At 41.0% G+C, this 21,954-nt stretch overlaps 1 protein-coding gene across 11 annotated transcripts in view; it reads left to right on the plus strand.

Moving 5' to 3' along the window:
• The window catches only part of DLG2 (discs large MAGUK scaffold protein 2), a 2,359,657-nt gene extending 2,341,994 nt beyond the window's left edge, over positions 1 to 17,663 (plus strand). For all 11 annotated transcript variants that reach the window (XM_082244450.1, XM_082244453.1, XM_082244456.1 and 8 more), the window contains 5 exons: positions 4,556 to 4,657; positions 7,193 to 7,365; positions 10,712 to 10,821; positions 13,877 to 13,968; positions 16,987 to 17,663. In XM_082244450.1, coding sequence (XP_082100576.1) covers positions 4,556 to 4,657; positions 7,193 to 7,365; positions 10,712 to 10,821; positions 13,877 to 13,968; positions 16,987 to 17,093 — 584 coding nt within the window. In that variant the 3' untranslated portion in view covers positions 17,094 to 17,663. The remainder of the gene's footprint in view (positions 1 to 4,555; positions 4,658 to 7,192; positions 7,366 to 10,711; positions 10,822 to 13,876; positions 13,969 to 16,986) is intronic.
• The last annotated feature ends 4,291 nt before the right edge of the window (positions 17,664 to 21,954 follow it).

Consider the following 21,954-nt stretch of genomic DNA (forward strand, 5'->3'; position numbering starts at 1 on the left):
TGGGGACAGCTCACTTGCCCAGTCACTGCTGTCCCATCAGACAGGATCTCTCGAGCACAGGAAGCTGGGCAGAGTTGGCATTTATACTCCCTGGGCGTGTCCAGGAACTCAGGGGATGCTGGGAGCCCAAAGGATTGTGGGGAATCGAGTTAAAGGGACTTGCACCTACATCTGGATAAAGGGGCACACCCCTACAGAACCACACCACATGGCAGGGGACACAAGCATGTGACACTCCTGGAAGTGTTGAATGCTGAAAAGACTAACGGAGGCTGGAAGTGTCAAATGCTGAAGAATCTAATGGAGGCTGCAGTGCTGGAATAGAGCAAATGCAGGAGGCCTGGACCATTGGAGAGGTGAGTACAAGAGTTCTTCTACAGGTACATCTCATAAAACTAGAATATCATCAAAAATTTCATTTATTTCAGTAATTAATTTCAAAAAGTGAAATTCCTATATTATATAGATGCATTACACACAGAGTGATATATTTCAAGCATTTCTTTCTTTTAATTTTGATGATTATAGCTTACAGCTAGTGAAAACCCAAAATTCAGTATCTCAGAAAATTTGAATATTACACAAGACCAATAAAAAATAGGATTTTTAATACAGAAATGTTGGCTTACTGAAATGTATGTCCATGTACAGTATAGTATGCACTCAATACTTGGTCGGGGTTCCTTTTGCATGAATTACTGCATCAATATGGTGTGGCATGGAGGTGATCAGCCTGTGGCACTGCTGAGGTTTATGGAAGCCCAGGTTGCTTTGATAGCGGCCTTCAGCTCATCTGCATTGTTGGGTCTGGTGTCTCTCATCTTTCTCTTGACAATACCCCACAGATTTTCTATGGGGTCTAGGTCAGGTGAGTTTGCTGGCCAATCAAGCACAGTAATACCATGATCATTAAACCAGGTATTGGTAGTTTTGGCAGTGTGGGCGGTGCCAAGTCCTGCTGGAAAATGAAATCAGTATCTCCATTAAGCTTCAGCAGAGGGAAGCATGAAGTGCTCTAGAATTTCCTGGTAGAGGTCTGCGCTGATTTTGGACTTGATAAAACACAGTGGACCAACACCAGAAGATGACATGGCTCCCCAAATCATCACTGACTGTGGAAACTTCACACTGGACCTCATGCAACTTGAATTCTGTGCCTCTCCACTCTTCCTCCAGACTCTGGGATCTTTATTTTCAAATGAAATGCAAAATTTTCCACAGTCCGTGATGATTTGGGGAGCCATGTCATCTGCTGGTGTTGGTCCACTGTGTTTTATCAAGTCCAAAGTCAGCGCAGCCCTCTAGCAGGAAATTCTAGAGCACTTCATGCTTCCCTCTGCTGACCAGCTTTATGGAGATGCTGATTTTATTTCCCAGCAGGACTTGGCACCGCCCACACTGCCAAAAGTACCCATACCTGGTCACATGATCATGGTATCACTGTGCTTGATTGGCCAGCAAACTCACCTGACCTAAACCTGATAGAGAAGCTGTGGGGTATTGTCAAGAGGTAGATGAGGGACACCGGACCCAACAATGCAGATGAGCTGAAGGCCGCTATCAAAGCAACCTGGGCTTCCATAACACCTTAGCAGTGCCACAGGCTGATCGCCTCCATGTCACGCCGCATTGATGCAGCAATTCATGCAAAAGGAGCCCCAACCAAGTATTGAGTGCATATTATACTGTACATGGACATACCTTTCAGTAAGCCAACATTTCTGTATAAAAATCCTTTTTTTTTATTGGTCTTATGTAATATTGTAATTTTCTGATACTGAATTTTGAGTTGTCACTGGCTGTAAGCCATAATCATCAAAATTAAAAGAAAGAAATGTTGAAATATATTACTCTGTGTGTAACACATCTATATAATATATATATAAGTTCCACTTTTCGAATTGAATTGCTGAAATAAATTACTTTTTGATGATATTCTAATTTTATGAGATGCACCTGTGTTTTAGGGTAACTTTGTTTAGGATTTTTTTCAACCTAAAAGGGTTGCTTTAAAGCCCAGCAGAAGCCCATTCTCTGCCAGTATGCTGGAAAATGGGGCCCTTGCGCTCTGTATGGAAGCAGTGGTCTCTTTGTGGGGGTCTGGGACCCCCCTCCCCCCATGCAGGGCCAGAGGCAGTGCATTGCTCTGCTGCTCATTGCATTGACTTTATGGTGGGAGGCTCTGTCCAGTGCTTGCATGTGACTGATTTGTAATGAGCAGGCATATAGTATAACTCCTATGGTTACTAGAGCCTTTATGTCAATCTAGTGGTCATGCCCATAGCAGATGGGAGCGGTGGTGAACAAGTGATGTTGGAGACAAAGAACAGAAAGCATCGTCTTAAAAAGAAAACAGTTTTGGCTCCTATCTTGTACCACATCCATAGTACATATTGTTTTTCGAGAAAGGAACCTTGTATGTCGGACTTTAATGGCACATGAAAAGGACTAACACAGAAATTCTATAAAATAGGAGTCTTTATTACAAATATTAACCACTTACGGAACGCCCGCCGCGTATTTACGTGGCTAATTTGACGTTAAATACCAGGGTTATGGCAGAAGATAGCTCCCATAACCCCAGTATTTTTTTAAACAGCGGGTGGTCGCTTTGACATAGAAGTGGTCCCAGTGGCGGATTCACCACAGGATTACTTTATGAGCGGCGGGAGAGGTGCCCCCTCCTGCAGCTTCCCGGTCATTTTCCCCATCGGTAGCGGGGAAACCGATCCGGTCCTTTCCCCTCCTAGGCAGGAAGCTGAGTGAGGGCAAGCTGGCCCCCACTCCACTCTATGGCCTTGGAGGACCGGAGCGACGTTATACGTCGCTTCCTCCCAATGGCCTTAAAGGGCCCATTTTTTTCATGATGAAAAAAAATTACTTTCTTTTTTTTTTTTGCTTTTTAGTGTAGATGTGAGATGTGAGGTCTTTTTGATCCCAGATCTCACATTAAAGAGGACCTGTCCTGCTTATTTCTATTACAAGAGGTGTTTACATTCCTTGTAATAGGAATAAAATTGATCAAAAAAAGTTTTTTTTTAAAAAGGAACAGTGTAAAAATAAAAAATAAAAGGTAAAATAAATAAGAAAAGAGAAAAAAAAATGTAAGCGCCCTGTCCCTCTAAGCTCTCACGCAAAAGCGAACGCTTACGCAAGTCGTGCCCACATATGTAAATGGTGTTCAAACCACACATGTGAGGTATCGCCACGATCGCTAGAGTGACAGCAATAATTCTAGCCCTGGACCTCCTCTTTAACTTTAAACTGGTAACCTGTAGAAATTTTTAAAACGTTGCCTATGGAGATTTTTAAGTACCAATGTTTGTCACCAGTCCACGAGCGTGCACAATTTTAAAGCATGACATCTTGGGTATCTATTTACTCGGCGTAATATTATCTTTCACATTATAGAAAAAATTTTGCTAGCTTTACTGTTTTCTTATTTTTTAATTTTAAAAAGTGTGTGTTTTCCAAAAAAATTGCGTTTGAAAGACCGCTGCGCAAATACCGTGTGACAAAAAATATTGCATCGACTGCTATTTTATTCTCCAGAGTGTTTGCTAAAATTATATATATATATATATATATATATATATATATATATTATATATATATATATATATATATATATATAATGTTTTGGGGCTCTAAGATTTTAACTTGTAAACAACAAGTGTCAGAAATAGGCCTGGTCCTTAAGTGGTTAAAAATAATGTATTAAAACCATATGAGAACAAATCCCACACAAAGATTAAGCGATATATATATATATATATATATATATATATATATATATATATATACAAAATGACACCTTTAGCTTTGCTGGATTGTCCAAGAGGTTGCCACGTTTCGCGTCAATAAGCTTCTTCAGGATCTTGCATGCCTTGGCAGCAAAGAAAATTGGCCTAAGAAAACATACAAAAAAATAAATACGTAGCAATTTCAATGTCATAAAATTATAAAAATTTGCTATGTGCTTATTTTTTGTATGTTTTCTTAGGCCAATTTTCTTTGCTGCCAAGGCATGCAAGATCCTGAAGAAGCTTATTGACGCGAAACGTGGCAGCCTCTTGGACAATTCAGCAAAGCTAAATGTGTCATTTTGTATATATATGGCCTAATGCTTGTGTGGGATTTGTTCTTTTATGGTTTTAATACAAGATTTTATTATTTGTAAAAAAAAAAAAGACTCCTATTTTATATTATTTTTTTGTGCTAGTCCTTTTCATATACCATTAAAGTCCGACATACAAGGTTCTGTTTTCCAAACAAAAAAAGGAAGCAGGGATAGTCGCAACCCCCACTGCGCTTGCACTTCATCCTACAGAGTGAGAAAACTTCCCTGAATTCAGATATTGAGAATTAGTATTATCATCTGATCAAAAGGAGTGGGATGCTCTGGAGTTGGCTGGCAGGATAAAGGGAAAACTAAGGAGGAGCATAGTACTTTAAATGGGGCACTACATGTGTTTTTTTTTTTTTTTTTTTTAGTTCTATGGTAAGTGTTTAACAATGCAAAATAAAAGGTGACATGCTTGTCTTTTCTTGGCAGTTAATTACACCAGGCCGGTCATTATTCTTGGCCCTATGAAAGATCGGATCAATGATGACCTGATATCCGAATTCCCTGACAAGTTTGGCTCATGTGTACCACGTAAGTAGATTTTATTGGGATTATATGCTAAAGCAGTGTTCCATCGTTTTTCAGTGGAGGCACCCTTTAAAATTATTGACAATCTCAAGCAGTGGCGGCTGGTGCTCCATGTGCCGGGGGGGCGACAGATGGACCACACTATACCCCCCCCCCCAACCACACCAGCTCCAGCCCGTACACCTAATCCCCCCCCCCCCCAGTCGCCGGCTCACTCACCCTGGGCAGGCAGCGGCGGCTGTGGCTTCTCCCTCAGTCTCCTCCATGGGTCGGGCTTCCCCTGCGTCTCCTCCCTCCTCCTCCTTGGCCAATAGCATGGCTTCTCCTTTTGGCCAATCGGGAAGCGGATCTCGGGACCCGCTTCCTGATTTGCCAGGAGGAGAATCAGTGTGGCAATAGCGAATATTCATTCGCTATTGTCACACAACTGGGTGGGCTCAGAGTGCAGTGCTCTGAGCCCCGAGCCCACCCTTTTTTGAAGCCTATTACAGCCTCTGGCTCTAATCACCTGCTTAAAAAAAAAAACCCCATTGGAATCCATGCGTCCCATGCCCTGCATGTAGATTAGGGGGGCGGACGCATGGATGGGGGGGAGGCGCCCCTGTGCCCCAAATGGACGGGCCACCACTGATCTCAAGGCACCCTATAAAATTATGGAAAGTCTCGATGCACTCTTCTGCCTCAATTTCTCTCCATCAGTCAGCTAATGTCACCCCAGTCCTTGATCCACTTTCTGGCTTGTATACAATTTGTGATTAATTTTTAGGCATTTTGTCAAGGCACCCCTGAAGATTCATCATGGCTGTTGCAGAGTGCGATCACTGGGTGCAGCGGAGTCTATTCAGATCAGACATTGTGGAGTAACAGAAACTGGCTTCTTTATTGGAACATAACCACAGATAGCAAAAGATATCACCTTCTCATTGTGAGGAGAAACACAGACAGGAAAAGATAACCAACAAGTACAGTGCAGTGTAAATTACAACACATCATAGAAAATGCATAGCATATCACTGAGCATCTAGTGTCCTATTTGTGAACTGCAGTTAATCGGCTAAGCTGAAAGCTGTTGTATCTCCAACAATGGCACTGCAGGGTGCCTGGACACCCTTGTTGAAAAAGGCTGTGCTAAAGTTTACAGAATTTATGTATGCATTAAATATAATATAAATGTTAAATACATCTACATGGGGATGTATGCATTACCATAGGTGTAGGGAGTTCAGCTATCCTCAGAATGGCGTCTAGGCTGCAGCTTCCTTTGTGCAGTTGAAGATATTTAAAGAGAACTCCACCAAGAGCATTTTGCATGACCTCCCAAGATATGTCTAATGTAATTTCAGAAAAAAAAACAAAACATTGCTTACAGCAAAATACTGCTTATTGAGTCTCCACACCTAACAGACTGACGCATGTGAAGGAAAAAAAAAAAAGCTGTATGGGGCCACTCCTATTTTTGGCATTCCATAGCTGAACGGGTCTAAACGAAGTGTAGCACCCTCCTAGTCAGGTGCTAGGTAAAAGCATCAGATTGCTTACCTGCTCTTCAGGGAGCAGGATTTCTAGTTACATGTGTCCAGGTGTGATTCACTTGGTCTGAGGGAGTGTCCTCACTCTATCCAATAGGGGAGCCTGTTGGACAGTGGAGGAAACCCAGCCAGTGACACACCGGCTTTTGTGGCAGTCTCAGTGGGAGGGCACAACAGTGGTGCATCCTGGTATTGACCATAAATGCCAAGGGCACATGTAACAGGAGGTCTTTGGGCAGGAAGCCACGTCCCAGGAGGAGGGTGACGGCTGTCTCTCCTCCTGTCAGAAAAGAAGGTGGTCACAGGTAGTCGGCCTGGTGAGCCAGGTGTGGAGCTGAGCCAGAGAAGTCCAAAGGAAACTGACAGTGGAGCTGAAGGCAGAACCACCTGGGAAAACAGTGTCCGTGAGTACCAGGGGGGCTTGCCAGGGGTCTGCCCAGGAAGGGGACCACTCCAGTGAGGTCGGTGGACAGGAGGTCAGCACACACAGTCAGTGAGAAAGTGGGTACCAAGTTAGACCCTGAAGAGTAATCTATTGAATAAGTTGCCTTTCAACACTTCACTTCAGTGGCAGGGTGAAGCAGCGGCCTTGCCGCACTCAATGCAGATAGAAGTCCTCAGGAATTGTGCATAGTTGTCAAGTTGGAGTATCCCACTCATCCCTTCTCCCATCCAAGTTCAAATAAAATACAAAAAGAAAAAAATCCCCTGGACTGTTTACTGACTGAGCAAAGGAAAATTACCTGTTTGCAAAATTTTATAACAGAAACTAAGAAAAATCTTTTTTTTCGATATGTTTGGTCTTTTTTTCGTTTAGCAAAAAAAAAAAAAACCCAGTGGTGAAATACCACAAAAAGAAATTATAAAAATGTCATATGGGTACAGTGCTGCATGACCGCACAATTTCCTTTCGAAGTGTGACAGCGCTGAAAGCTGAAAATTGGCCTGGCCGGTAGGCAAGTGGTCAAACACAACATGTAAAGTTTAATTGTGCTGCGCTCTCCTGCAGATACAACTAGACCAAAGAGAGACTACGAGGTGGATGGTAGAGACTACCACTTTGTCATATCCAGGGAACAGATGGAAAAGGACATCCAGGAGCACAAATTCATAGAGGCCGGGCAATACAACGACAATCTTTATGGAACTAGTGTACAGTCTGTAAAGTTTGTAGCAGAAAGGGTAAGCATTGCTGTTGGGATTGCTTTAGGGATTGTGTATATTTGGTTCTTTTGGTTGTTGTTGTTGTTTTTTTTTATATATAAAAGTGTATGTTATTGAATAAGGCCCCTTTAACACTAACGGACCGTTCAGATCCACCTATCCGTTTTTCAGGCGGATCTGAACGGATGCCCCATGCATCTCTATGGGTCATCGGATGTCAGCGGAGACATCCGATCCGATCCGGTCCTTCAAATTTGGACGGGTGGAAACCCTATTTTCCATCCATCTGGCGGATCGGATCGGATGAGAACGGACAGGCGGTCCTTTCTCATCCGATTCCCCCATAGAGGACAGCGGGGACCTGACAGCTCCGTCTCCGCACACAGCGCAGAGACAGAGCTGCCATCCGCCTGCTCAGCGGGGGATCCACGGATCGATCCCCCGCTAAGAAAAGCGGATCCACCGATGGACTCCCATGTGTGAAAGGGGCATAACTATTATCAAAAGCTTGTCGGCCACTGACCACAGCTTTTGAAAAACTGACAGACGGAGCGGATGGGAAAGCCCATGTGAAAGGGGCCTAATAACACACACACATTCTTTGATTTCAGAAATATGTTTACAGTTCAAATTCGACTGGAATTCGATGTAAAACTCAATTCGAGTTTTAATTTCAATTTACGAAATTCGGACGAATTTAGTTTCGTTATTCTGAGCATTTGTTTAACTTCTTCTATATTGCAATTCCATAGTTGCCAACATTTAAAAAAAGTTTCCAGGGACACTTTGCAGCACAGCTATCAATTGCTTACCACACCCACTTCTCTGAAGCTCCGCCCACTCCACATAATTAATCCCCGCCTACTTATCATCAGATTACAGGGTCTACTCAATAAAGAGAGAATTACAGGAAATTGAAAAGGGAGTTTTACACTTGAGGCCAAAGTAGCAGAGTTGGAATAATTCTCCCATTCAGCTGCACTACTTCTGCCTAAGACCCCGTTCACACTATGTCGTATCCGACTTCGGGGCGACCTGTGAAGTCGTGTGCATAAAATGAATATCTATGCAAGTCGCTCCAGGTCGCCCCGAAGTAGTACAAGAACTTTTTTCTAAGTCGGAGCGACTTGTGTCGCTCCTATTAGAACCGTTCCTGTACTACACTATGGGACGCGACGGGCTGACAAGTCGCGGTCCAAGTCGGATCAGTGTGAATGGGCTGTAAATTTTAAAATTTGCATCACAATTCCCTGCAATTCTAAAGTGTGAAATGTGCTCAGGTGTGGCCATACAAAAAATGGAATATGGAAATATAAATAAAGTGCAAAGTGTAAATAAGTACATTGCCGGGACAATGTAAATTACCCGGGACAGGCTTCTATTTGCCGGGACTGTCCTGGGAAAAACGGGACAGTTGGCAAGTATGCAATTCGGGTTATCAAGTATATATCTCAGCATAATTAAAAATTTGTCCGAATATTTGTTCAGAACAAAACGAACCGCACATGTCTACCTCTAATTGTTTTTCTGGACAGCTTGATCTGCTGAAAAATAAAAGACATATTGGCAGGATAACCAGGTGAAGACAACTAAATAAAACTAATGCAGGCATCACATCTACAAAATTGTAAGCTGCAATATGCTACGTTTTTGTTTTGGGGTTAATACTGCTTTGAGACAGAGATGGCTGTTGTTCTCTGCGGTGTCCTCCTGCACATACTCTGAATTACAAACTCTGATGTGAAGACAGAGGACACACATAATAGCATTCACCATCTGAGCTGTGTGTCTCTATGATTAAGCTCTTTGTTCAGTGAAACGCGTTGCCTAGGTGTGGGTGGATATGTCAGTGGACCAATCAGATCAATACATTTCCATAAAGGGCTTTTACAATGACGAGGGGCTCCCTTCCTTCATCCTCAGTGGCATCTGAGCTGGGTGCTTGTGTTGAAAAGTTGGTGTAAAGGAGAAGAAGACCTGAATTCAGAGAGAACATTTACTGGATGCTTACCCACTTACCGACAGACCGCCGTTCTGTCCCCACGGGGAGTGATCGCAGGTGCCCGGCGGATATCACAGTCCCCTCTGTGGTCAATCGGCGCGCGCGCGCACCTCCAGCGGCACGTATGCGCCCCCACTAGCAGTCTAGCGAAGTGACATACTGTACATGTACGTCATTTCACAGGACAGAGCCGACCTGCCGCCGTAAACATTTGCCGACCAGCCGGCGGCTGGTCGGCAAATGTTTACGGCGGCAGGTCGACTCTGTCCTGAGAAATGACGTACATGTATGTCACTTCTCTGGACTGCTAGTGGGGGCGCATACGCGCTGCTGGCGGCGCGCGCACGCGCCGATTGGCCACAGAGGGGACCGTGATGTCCGCCGGGCACCTGCGATCACTCCCCGTGGGGACAGAACGGCGGTCTGCTGTTGTAAACACAGCAGACCATTGTTCTGTCAGCAATGAGTACAGGGATTCTGTGTTCCTCCTATTTAGGAACACAGGTCTCGGTGTTCATTCAGCAAGCCCCCCCCACAATTACAAAAAAAACCCTAGAAACAAATTTAACCCTTTGATCGCCCCTGGTGTTAACCCCTTTCCTGCCAGTGTCATTATTACAGTAACAGTGCATATTCTTAGCACTGATTACTGTAGTAATGTCACTGGTCCCCCCAAAAAAGTGTCAAAAATGTCAGTTCGGGGGTCCGATCAGTCCGCCGCAATGTCGCAGTCCCGCTAAAAATCGCTGATCGCCGCCATTACTAATAAAAAAATAAATAAAAATGACATAAATCTTTCCCCTAGTTTGTAGACGCAAAAACTTTTGCGCAAACCAATCAATATACACTTATTGGGATTTTTTTTTTCAAAAAATATGTAGCAGAATACAAATTGGCCTAAAATGATGAAAAAAATAGATTTTTTTTATTTATTTATTTTTTTATTGGGAATGTTATATAGCAGAAAATAAAAAATATTGTTTTTTTTTTTTTTTTTTTTTCAGAATTGTTGCTCTTTATTTTGTTTGCAGCGCAAAAAATAAAAAATCGCACAGGTGATCAAATACCACCAAAAGAAAGCTCTAATTGTGAGGAAAAAAGGACATCAAATTTATTTGGGTACAGCGCCGCATGACCGCGCAATTGTCAGTTAAAGTAACACAGTGCCGAATCACAAAAAATGGCCTGGTTATTAAGGGGAGTAAAACCTTCCGGTCCATAAGGTGTTAATGAGTAGCTTCACTTCCTAATAGCTGGGCTGTGTAAGGACAGCCGTTGTCAGCTTGTGCTGGTAACATTGCACCTTCTGTTTGTACCTCTTCTGATTCTTTATTCTGACTCGTGTTCACTTGTTTTCACAAGGGGAAGCACTGCATTCTAGACGTATCAGGAAACGCTATCAAGCGATTACAAGTAGCACAACTATATCCAGTAGCGATCTTCATAAAGCCGAAATCTGTGGAATCATTAATGTAAGTATATGGTATAACTTTCTGAAAAATAATGGGGAAAGAATGGTAAATATTGGGGAAGAGGGTGGGGACTTTTATTTTCATTTTGAAAAAAAGCAAGGAAGGGTTATACCTAGGGATGCACCAATATATTGGCCGCCGAAAATTATCGGTATAAATGAAAGGGTTATCACCGTTTTGCTGATTGAAAAAAAAAAGTGCTAATATTGACAATCTGTGTCCTATTAATGGAAAAATGCCCCCTAGTGACTTCAATGCAAAATTGCATCCTATAGACTTCAATGCAAAGTCACGTCCCATAGACTTCAATGCAAAGTCACGTCCCATAGACTTCAATGCAAAGTCACATCCCATAGACTTCAATGTAAAGTCACGTCCCATAGACTTCAATGTAAAAACACCCCCTAGTGACTTCAATGCAAAATTGCATCCCATAGACTTAAATGCAAAATTGCATCCCATAGACTTAAATGCAAATTCACGTCCCATAGACTTCAATGCAAAGTCACGTCCCATAGACTTCAATGCAAAGTCACGTCCCATAGACTTCAATGCAAAGTTGCATCCCTTAGATTTCAATGCAAAATCGCATCCCATTGACTTCAATGGAAAAATGCCTCCCAGTGATTTCAATGCAAAATTGCATCCCATAGACTTCAATGCAAAACCTCATCCCATAGAATTCAATGCAAAATCATGTCCCTTAGAAATCAATGCAAAAATGCCCCCTAGTGACTTCAATGCAAAGTCGCATTCCATAGACTTCACTGCAAAGTCACATCCCATAAACTTCAATGCAAAAATGTCCCCCCAGTGACTTCAATGCAAAATTGTGTCCCATTAACTTTGATTCAAAATTGAGTCCTATTGACTTCAATGTAAAAAACATCCCTAGTGACTGCAATGCAAAGCCGCGTCCCATAGACGTCAATGCAAAGTCGCATTCCCATATTCTTCAATGCAATGTCACGTCCCATAGACTTCAATGCAAAGTCACGTCCCATAGACTTCAATGCAAAAATACTCCCTAGTGACTTCAATGCAAATTTGCGTCCCATAGACTTAAATGCACATTCGCGTCCTATAGACTTCAATGCAAAGTCGCATCCCATAGAATTCAATGCAAAGTCGCATACCATAGACTTCAATGCAAAAACGCCTCCTAGTGACTTCAATGCAAAACCTAATCCCATAGACTTCAATGCAAAACCTCATCCCATAGACCTTAATGCAAAATCGCACCCCCAGTGACTTCAATGCAAGATCGCACTCAGCGTGTTTCCGCATGCTGCGTCCAGGGCCATCTTACCGAATGGGTAGGCTGGGCAGTTGCCCAGGGGCCCCACTTGACCGGGGGGCCCCACCTGCCCAGCGACCCACCCCCAGCCAAGCATTATTCCAGATTCCCGCGTGCATCTCGCCTTAGCAGGTGGAAACTTAGCAGGTGGCAAGCTCCTGTCAGCTATGCGCTGCTGTCAGGCCACTTGGCCCATGGAGGGGAAGCCCACAACTGCAGGAATGCCTGTCGGCCTCCACGGGAACAGGCACACAGAGGACAGTCGAGTCTGACTCCCGTCCATGTGTGAGCTCACCAGACCCAGCAGCCGAACTTGGAAACTGTCATTGGCCTGGCACTGCTGTACCAATAAATATCACCTTATTGATAATTTGCATTGCCCGGGGCCCTTTAATGCTCTTAAGATGGCACTGGCCTACGTCCCATACACTTCGGGGCAAAACCGCGTCCCATAGACATCAATGCAAAAATGCCCCCTAGTGACTTTAATGAAAAATCGCGTCCCATAGACACCAATGCAAAAATGCTCCCTAGTGACTTCAATGTAAAGTCGCATCCCATTTTCATTTTGGTGCACCACTAGTTATAACCCCTGTCATTTTTGTTTTGCCTTCTGTGTCCCTTTGGGGAGATTTCCCTTTACTTCCTGTCCCATAGCCAACACAGGAAGTGAAAGGAAATCCCTCCAAAGTGTTGCAATTAGAAGATTCAGTTCAGTGGGTCAATAGAGAGCGGCGGTGAGGATAAATTGTGCCGCACCTCAACACTTTGCACCATGGCTTAGCGCAAAATGCACTATGGGATGTGTACTGGATGTGTAGTATGCATAGAGCACTGCATGTGACCAAAACTAACTCGTACTGCTCATTTCAAATAAACAGAAGTGAGAGGGGAATGGGAGAGGTTCAGGAGCTCACGGAGGATGCAACAAGGAGGCAAAAAAAAAACACAGTAAGAAATGATCTAATGAAGTACAGGCATACCCCACTTTTAAGTACACAATGGGGACCAGAGCATGTATGTAAAACGAAAATGTACTTAAAGTGAAGCAATGCCTTTATTCACTTTTTAATGCAAGTAAATACACTAACTCTATAGGAAATCTTGGTCAGCTTGACATGGCACTGCTCCCAAACCATAAGTGACAAGGACTCCAAACTTGGGGAGCACGTTAGGGGACCCAGGACTATGACATGGTAGAATACCTAGGCAAGCTAGCTGGCCACAAAATGGATATGTTGTAGTCCTGGGTACTCCCAGTGCTCCCTAAGTTTGGTGTCCCTGTCACTTATGGTTTGGGAGCAGTGCCATGTCAAGCAGACCAAGATTTCCCATAGACGCCAATGTTAGATGGGGAGCAGTGCTATGTCAAGCTGACCAAGATTTTCCATAGACGTCAATGGTAAAGACAGGCAGCAATGCCACGTCAAGCTGACCAAGATTTCCTATAGACGCCAATGTTAAAAACAGGGAGTAATGCCATGCCAAGCTGACCAAGCTGTGTCCGTACTCGCGAGTGTACTTAAAGTGAGTGTACGTAAAACGGGGTATGCCTGTATAGATTACAGGGCCATAGTAGTGGATGTGTATGGATTATTTTTGGAGAAATAGGATATCGTTTAGTCTCACTTTAATACAATGCAGGTTGCCAGCCGTGTGCCAACGCACTGCAGTAGTGTGAATGGGTTCTAAATCCTTTTATAACGTTACTTTAAAATAATTTTATTTTTGTGGGGTTTTTTTTATTTTATCTTATAGGGAAATCAGCAAACGTCTGACAGAAGAACAAGCCAGGAAGACCTACGACCGTGCACTCAAATTAGAACAGGAGTTTGGCGAGTTTTTTACAGGTGACTTATTTATAATTCCTAATAATAGTCTCACACACTGTCATTGTAATGGATCCGCGACCCACACTGTGTTTGTGGGCTTCCGTAAGTATACGGCTTCCTTCAGTCTTGAACATAGATATCAGATTTTCCAGCCGCCCCCCTTACAAAGCTAGCCGACAACTTAACTTGTTATGAAACCTTCTCTTATATTGAACATTCTCACATGGTTTATATACAGCATTGACATCGCCCTCCTGATCAGATTACCCCATCAGGTCAGGGGTTGCCTGATTACAATATCATATCCAGATGAAATTGTATACAGAAATATAATTAACCTGAACTAATTATCTAGCCATCTGGACAGAAACAATATGTGAGTTCAGTAGCAATTAACAATGGGACAGACAGGCTTAACAGAATACACATCACACCTCAATACACAGACAATAGGCATAGACCACCAATGACAGACTGTCCATCTCTGACATTGAAGTACAATACACATTTAAGAAGTGTAAAAACAGAACCCCCGGTAGATAACAGGTGAGTATATGAGCATATCCAATGAGGTGCGGAAGACAGGTGGTTGAGCTGATGATATTAGCATCTGCTATGAGTCTTACTGTCTTTCATACCCCATGACGGTAAATACCGTCACAGTCATGATATCCCTTAAAGGACATATGTCAAACATAAAGCCCATGGGCCAAATGTGGAGGGATGCACAGACCTCTACAGGCTAGACCAGTGTTTCTCAACAGCACGGACATCCCCCTCCTGATCAGATTACCCCATCAGGTCAGAGGTTGCCTGATTACATTATCATATGCAGATGAAATTGTATACAGAAATATAATTAACCTGAACTAATTATCTAGCCATCTGGACAGAAACAATATGTGAATTATTGACAATTAACAATGGGACAGACAGGCTTAACGGAATACACATCACACCTTAATACACAGACAATAGGCATAGACCACCAGTGACAGACTGTCCGTCTCTGACATTGAAGTACAATACAGATTATTAGATGTGTAAACACAGAACCCCAAGTAGATAACAGGTGAGTATATCGGCATATTCAACGAGGTGTGGAAGAAAGGTGGTTGAGCTGATGATAATATAGAAAAGAATAGAATAAAATAGAATATAGCCATCTTCTAAAATTCTAATTTTAAATTTTGGGAAATTATTATATTCTTTCTATTCTATTCTATTGTTTTTTTTTAATTCTATTCTTTTGTATTCTATTATTTTCTATTTGAATTTCAGAAGATGGTTATAGTCTTTCTATTTTATTATTTTCTTTTTATATTCTATTCTATTCTTTTATTTTCTATTCTATTTTGTTCTGTTTTACTCTATTTATATTATACTCTTATTTTCTGTTACATTATTTTCTAATTTGTTATATTTCTTTTTCTATTCTTTTGCTTCATCTTCTTATCTATTTTATTGTATTTGGAAATTTGAAAACATTTCGAATTTGAAAACTTTTCGAATTCTAAAAGTATTCGAAATTTTAATTCAAAAACTATTCGAATTCGGAAAATTTGAATCAGTTCGAATATGAATAAATTAAACAAATTCAGAGAGCGAATTAAACGGATTAAACAAATTTAACTATACAAATTTATGCAAATAACAAATCAAAACGAAACTAAACTAAACAAATTTTTTTTCGTTCTGCACATGTCTAATCCAGAATTATATCTTTCACCATTGAGATCTGATGTGTTCTCAAAATGTTCCTTTAATTTTTTTAAGCAGTTTAGAATAAAAAATTAAGGAAAAGAATAGAACAGAAAATAAAAAGGAATGGAACAGAATAGAAAATAAATGAATCAAATAAAAAAGCAAAGAATGGAATAGAAAAAGAATAGAATAGACTAATTAATATAGACTAAATCTAAAAACTATCTTCCAAAATTTGAATATTCTAATTGATTTGAAAATTAATATAGACTAAATCTAAGCCTCGGTTCACACTAGGGCAACCTGTGAGGCGACCTGGTCGCCTCACAGGTCACCGCAGGTCGCCTCCCATAGGGAAGCTGCGGACCCGTTCTAATAGGAGCGACACAAGTCGCTCCGACCTAGAAAAAGGGTCCGGAGCTTCTTTGGGGCGACCAGGAGGCGACCGCCATAGATTTCAATGTTATGAAGTCCGTGTCAGCCGCTCCGAGGTCGCGGCGCGCTGCTCGCACCACGAACTCGGAGGTCGCCCCAGGAAGTAGCGTCGCGGTAGTGTGAACCGGCGCTAAAACTATCTTCTAAAATTAGAATTTCTATTTGATTTGAAAATAACGAATATACAAAACACACTCGAATTTACTAAACGAATTCTGAAAACGAATCATTCTAATATAACAAATATGATGAAACAAAATTAACTTAACAAAATAATGCGAAACTAAACAAATTTTTCACTAAAACGAGAGCCAATGCGCTACCACTCAGGTATAGGACGTGGGGAGACGGTGGGGTGGTGGTGATGAATAAAAAATGCAAATATAATTGGACAAAAGTCCTGTGCCAAACAGGCAGCCAATTCTGTACTATCACAAAGTACTGTAATAATGAAGAAAGGGGGGGGGGGGTTTGATTCGGCGCTAGTTTCATTCAGTGTTCTAAAGAGTTGTGAAAATATTAATAATGGGATTTCAAACAAGCATGAAAGACTCCTACCACTTGATATATCATAAAGTCACAGTGTGTGACGTGCAAAATCGCATAAAATCACAGTAGTAATGTGCAAAAATGCATATACTGACAAATAATCAAAGTTGTGCAAGAAAGCTTCAAGTGGCGGGTAAATAAAATATGTGTCTTGACGAGATAAAATGTTCCTGATAAGTGATGTGTAAAATCACATGAAAAGGCAAATAATCAAAGTAGTGCAAAATTGGATGCGATTTCATACTTTGATTATTTCCCATATCTCCCATATCATCCATATACACTTTAGAGCATGTGAAATAAGAATTTTTCATTTTACAAACAACAAAAAACTTTTGTCTTTTACAGCAATCGTCCAAGGAGACACTTTGGATGACATATATAACTCATGCAAACTGGTAATTGAAGAACAGTCTGGTCCTTTCATCTGGATACCTTCGAAGGAGAAATTATAATATAGCAATTAACAATAAATCATTAGAGGGAACTCCAAGAATTACCTTAATTTTTTTTGGGGGATTTTTTTTTTTCAAAATTTGTTATCTTGTAATTTAAATTTTTTGCAGTCCGTGAAATTTCAATGAATGTACAACAGGAAGGAGACAATGGATGCATGACCTTCAATGGATAACAGCAAGACTGGAACATGTTGAGGTGGCACCAGCTATGTTTGGGCAACAAGTACTTGCCAAATGGCAATCTCCCCCGTCATTACAGGAATTTACCAACACTAAACTAATTTCTTCCTCAAAGTCTTGTCCATCCAACATCGCATTCTTCAGGTTTTTTCTTATTGGCTGTTGGCATGGAACACTACAGAAGAATGGAACTGACTTTTCATTGTTCTAGCTAAGCTTGATGCCTGGGTTGATAAAATACGTATATCTTAGACCAGCCTTTAGCTTCTATTGTGATATACATACAAACAAATATCTCAATGCATTCCGTACAAAAAATGGCCGCTAAGTCTAGCGACATAAAAATACCAGAAGACTGTTCTGCTTTAACAAATTGGTTATCTAAAAAAAAAAAAAAAAAAAAAAAAACGTCTACCCAATTAAAAAAAAAAAAAGTAAAAAAAAAAAATGGACAGCATGATTAATATAAGGAATATCATTTATAAAAAGTTTGTTTCTTGTTGTCTTTGTGTTCAATGTTGGATCTTGTTTACAGAAAATTTTGTGTTGTGTTTTTTTTTTTTTTTTTTTTTGCTGTTTCTTTATGCAGTTACAGGTGAAGGACATGAACAAAAAAATTTGACATGCAGCCTACACAAAGACTCATTTTTACAAACCTGGGTAAAAATATACACGTTTCATGTTTTATTTATACAGTTATTTATGTTCTGTCATTCTGTATTACATGTTTAATAATAATTTATGTATTTATTTAAAAATAGGTTAAAAAAAGTTAAATGCTTTTTTTTAAAAAAAAAAAAAAAAGCTAGTTTGAATAATTGACGTATGTAATGGGACACTGCATATGGAAATTGTCTGGAAGCTGACTGAATGTGATGTTTAAACGAAAGGTAGTATCTTTTCATTAAAAAAAAAAAACGAAAAAAAAAAAAAAACAATATTTAATATATGTTTTATAGTGAAGGGAAACAGAGTGCTATATAGAATTTTTTGTTTTCCAAAAAAAAAAATGGCTGATTGCTTGAGATATACAGAGTTACGGAAGTATGTTTTAATATTTTTTTTTTTCTTTTGAATAGGGGAATCGGTAAATGTAAAGATTGATTTTTTTTTTTTTATCATATATATTCTAGTTTATTTCTTCTACTTTTATAACACATCTGTTCAACTTCACTGCAAAATAGAAGAAATTATTGACGGTGATTCATCTGCCATATACTAAGTGTATTTTTATGGAATAAGGGCAAACCTTCAGCTGTGGGTTTGGAGTCCCTGGAATGCACTTTTAAACACATAGAGATAAGCTACTACATCATATAATTCTTCTCACGATTTTCTGTAGCTTATTATTATTGTAGTCCAATCCATCCTAAGCCAGCGCCATGTTTGTGGAACCCTCCACTGCTTTCCCCAACCAAAACTTGCGCCCTTTTCGCACATCAGAGCATCAATCTCGCACATGGGCGATAAGACAAAATCAAGCCTGAATTGATGATGGTCAGCACTAGGGATCGACCGGTATCGGTTTTTCGTTGCCGATACCGATATTTTGGCCATTGCATATCGGTATCTGCCGATATGGGCCGATATTTTGAACATTTAAAATTTTGCAAAATAAACAAAATTTTCGACACAAAACTCTTACTGAACATCTTACCCTGTGGTGGGTGGCTTGCTGGCATCCTGTGGTGGGTGGCTGGCTGGCACCCTTTGGTGGGTGGCTGGCTGGCTGGCACCCTGTGGTGGGCGGCTGGCTGGCTGGCCCCCTGTGTTGGTTGGCTGGCTGGCACCCTGTGGTGTGTTGCTGGCTCGCACCCTGTGTGGTGGGTGGCTGGCTGGTACAGGCCCAGGGTCTGTGGCTGGCTAGCTGGTACAGGCAGGGCCTGTGGCTGGCTGGCTGGTACAGGCCTGTGGGTGTGTGGGTGGCTGGCTGGCTGGCACCGGGCAGCTGTGGGTGGGTGTATGTATGTGGCAGCTGTGTTAAACTCACTGTCCTGAGACTCCCCGAATCCAGACGAGGCTGAGGGAGGTGGCCTAAGAAGGCAGAAGCTGTCCCAGTGCGCGGAGGCGCGTGGCACAACATACACAATGACGCCACGACAATATCGGCAATATCGGTAACCTCCGGGGCCGATTCCAATATATCGGGGGAAGTCTATGTGTGTTTGGGGGAAAGTGCATATCGGCCCTCGATATATCGGCCTTGTCGATAATTGGTCGATCTCTATTATACTGATTTAAATGTTTTTTAAACAGGAAAAATTATAGAATAAAATGTATACAGGGGACAATTTGGAGCTGTCCCCTGCAGTAATTAAATTTCCCCATTAGATTTTGCTAGTCTTCCAATCAGCATCATTTTTTTCCACCTCCTCTGAGCCCAGGCCATTATAGACCCGCCCTCTGGAGGTGTTTTATCAGTCTTGGTAAGAATATTACTGCATCAAACAGTGCTTACATGTCATTCAATGCAATTGTAAGTTAAAAATAAAATATAAAACCCGCGTTGAGCTATAAATTGGCAGCAGCACCTGTAAAAGCATGAACACCCTGCTTAGACAATGTAATTAATCATTTGAAGATCAGGCCTTTTCTGCAACTTTTTGTTAACAAGTTTAAATTAGTATCTTTGCTATAAACTTGCTTAGAACCTCCAAACATAATATATACAATATATATATATATATATATATATATATATATATATATATATATATATATATATATATATATATATATATACAGTAATACCTTAGTTTGCGAGTAACCTGGTTTACAAGCGTTTTGAAAGACGAGCAACTATTAAAAAAAAATCTGTTTTGATATGCCAGCGCCGTCTTGATATACGAGCAGTTTGGTACAGTACAAGCATGCCACCCCCTCTGTTACATGACATTATGTGTCTTTGTGCCTGTACTGTATATAAAAGATGCTGATTTCTACCGTATTAGAGCGTCTCCCAGCGCTTATGCGACTCCTCCTCTTTCTCCTCCCCCCCGGCAGGTGGGGCCGATCACTCCCGCTGACGTTGTTTTGGATCAGACCAATCGTCTGGTGAGTATCTGCCCCTTCCTGATTTGGCCTATTTAATCTGGTGCATGCAGATACTCACTAGACAATTGGTCTGATCCAAAACAGCTGGCACCCAACGTGGGGCACCAACTGTTTTGGTTTAGACCAATCGTCTGGTGAGGATCTAGGTGTCATCATCTTGGGTGTAGTCCTGGATGGAGGCGCCATCTTAGTTACACAAGCTTCACTCGATGGGAGGGGGAGATGCTGCCATTTTGAGTAAGGAATAAAAAAGCATATTTACATGTACAAAAATAGACATAGAAAAATAGACATTTTACCTAATCCATCACAACGTCATATGGGGAGGAGAGAAGCAGAGAGCCGAGGAGTCACGTGAGCGCCAGGAGACATTCTGATACAGTAGAAATCAGCATCTTTTATATACAGGACAGACACAGGGACACATAATGTTATTTAACAGAGGGGATGGCATGCTTATACTGTACAGTACTGTACTTTATATATGATAGCAGCATATCTTTATTTATACCAATAAATGGTTGTGGAATGAATCATCTGAGTTTCCATTTTTCTTATGGGAAAATTTGCTTTGATATATGAGTGCTTTGGAATACAAGCATTCCGCTGGAACGAATTATGCTCGCAAACCAAGGTATTACTGTATTTATTTTAGCAGAGACTGTAGAGAATAAAATAGCGCTGTATTGCACTGTATTTGCGCAACGGTCTTTCAAGGGCAATTTTTGGGGAAAAAATAAATTTTAATGAATTTAAAAAAAAAAACATATTAGTTACCCCAAATTTTTGGAAAATGTGAAAGAGGATGTTATGCGGAGTAAATGGATACCTAACATGTCATGTTTTAAAATTGCTCATGCTCGTGGAATGACGACAAACTACAGTATTTAAAAATCTCCATTGGTGAAGCTTTAAAAATATTTACAGGTTACCTGTTTAAAGTTACAGAGGAAGTCTTGCACTAGAATTATTGCTCTTGCTCTAATGATTGCGGTGATACCTCACATGTGTGGTTTGAACACTGTTTACATATGTGGGTGCAATTTTTCTTATTTATTTTACTTTTCATTTTTTACACTGCCCCTTTTTTATCACTTTTATTCCTATTATAAGGAATGTAAACATCCCTTGTAATAGAAATAAGGATAACATGTCCTCTTTATTGAGAGCTCTGGGGTCAAAAAGACCTCAGACCTCTCATTTACCTTTAAAAGCAAAAGAAAAAAACATTTTTTTTGCACTTTTACTTAAAAAAAAAATGTATTATTGCCCGAGGACTGGAAGTGATGTCAGATGTCGCTCTGGTCCTCCAAGGCAATAGAGATGAGTGGGGGCATTCTTAGCCTCACTCGACTTCCTGCCCAGCAAATGGTGGAATCGGATCCACCCGTGGGACCACTTTTATTTAACAGAGAGCCGGCCATAGTAAAAAATGATACCGGGGTTATGGCAGCTAGCTGCTGTCATAACCCCAGTATTTAACGTCAAGGTAATGACGTATTTTTTACTATGGGCTGGTTGGCAAGTGGTTTCAAAAGGCAGGTGTGATCACTCACTAAATCAATGATATAAATAAATAAAAATCAAGAAATGGCAACATTATAATATAAACATGACTCAAAAA

This window comes from Pelophylax lessonae, assembly GCF_965119305.1.
Source record: "Pelophylax lessonae genome assembly, chromosome: 2".
NCBI lineage: Eukaryota > Metazoa > Chordata > Amphibia > Anura > Ranidae > Pelophylax > Pelophylax lessonae.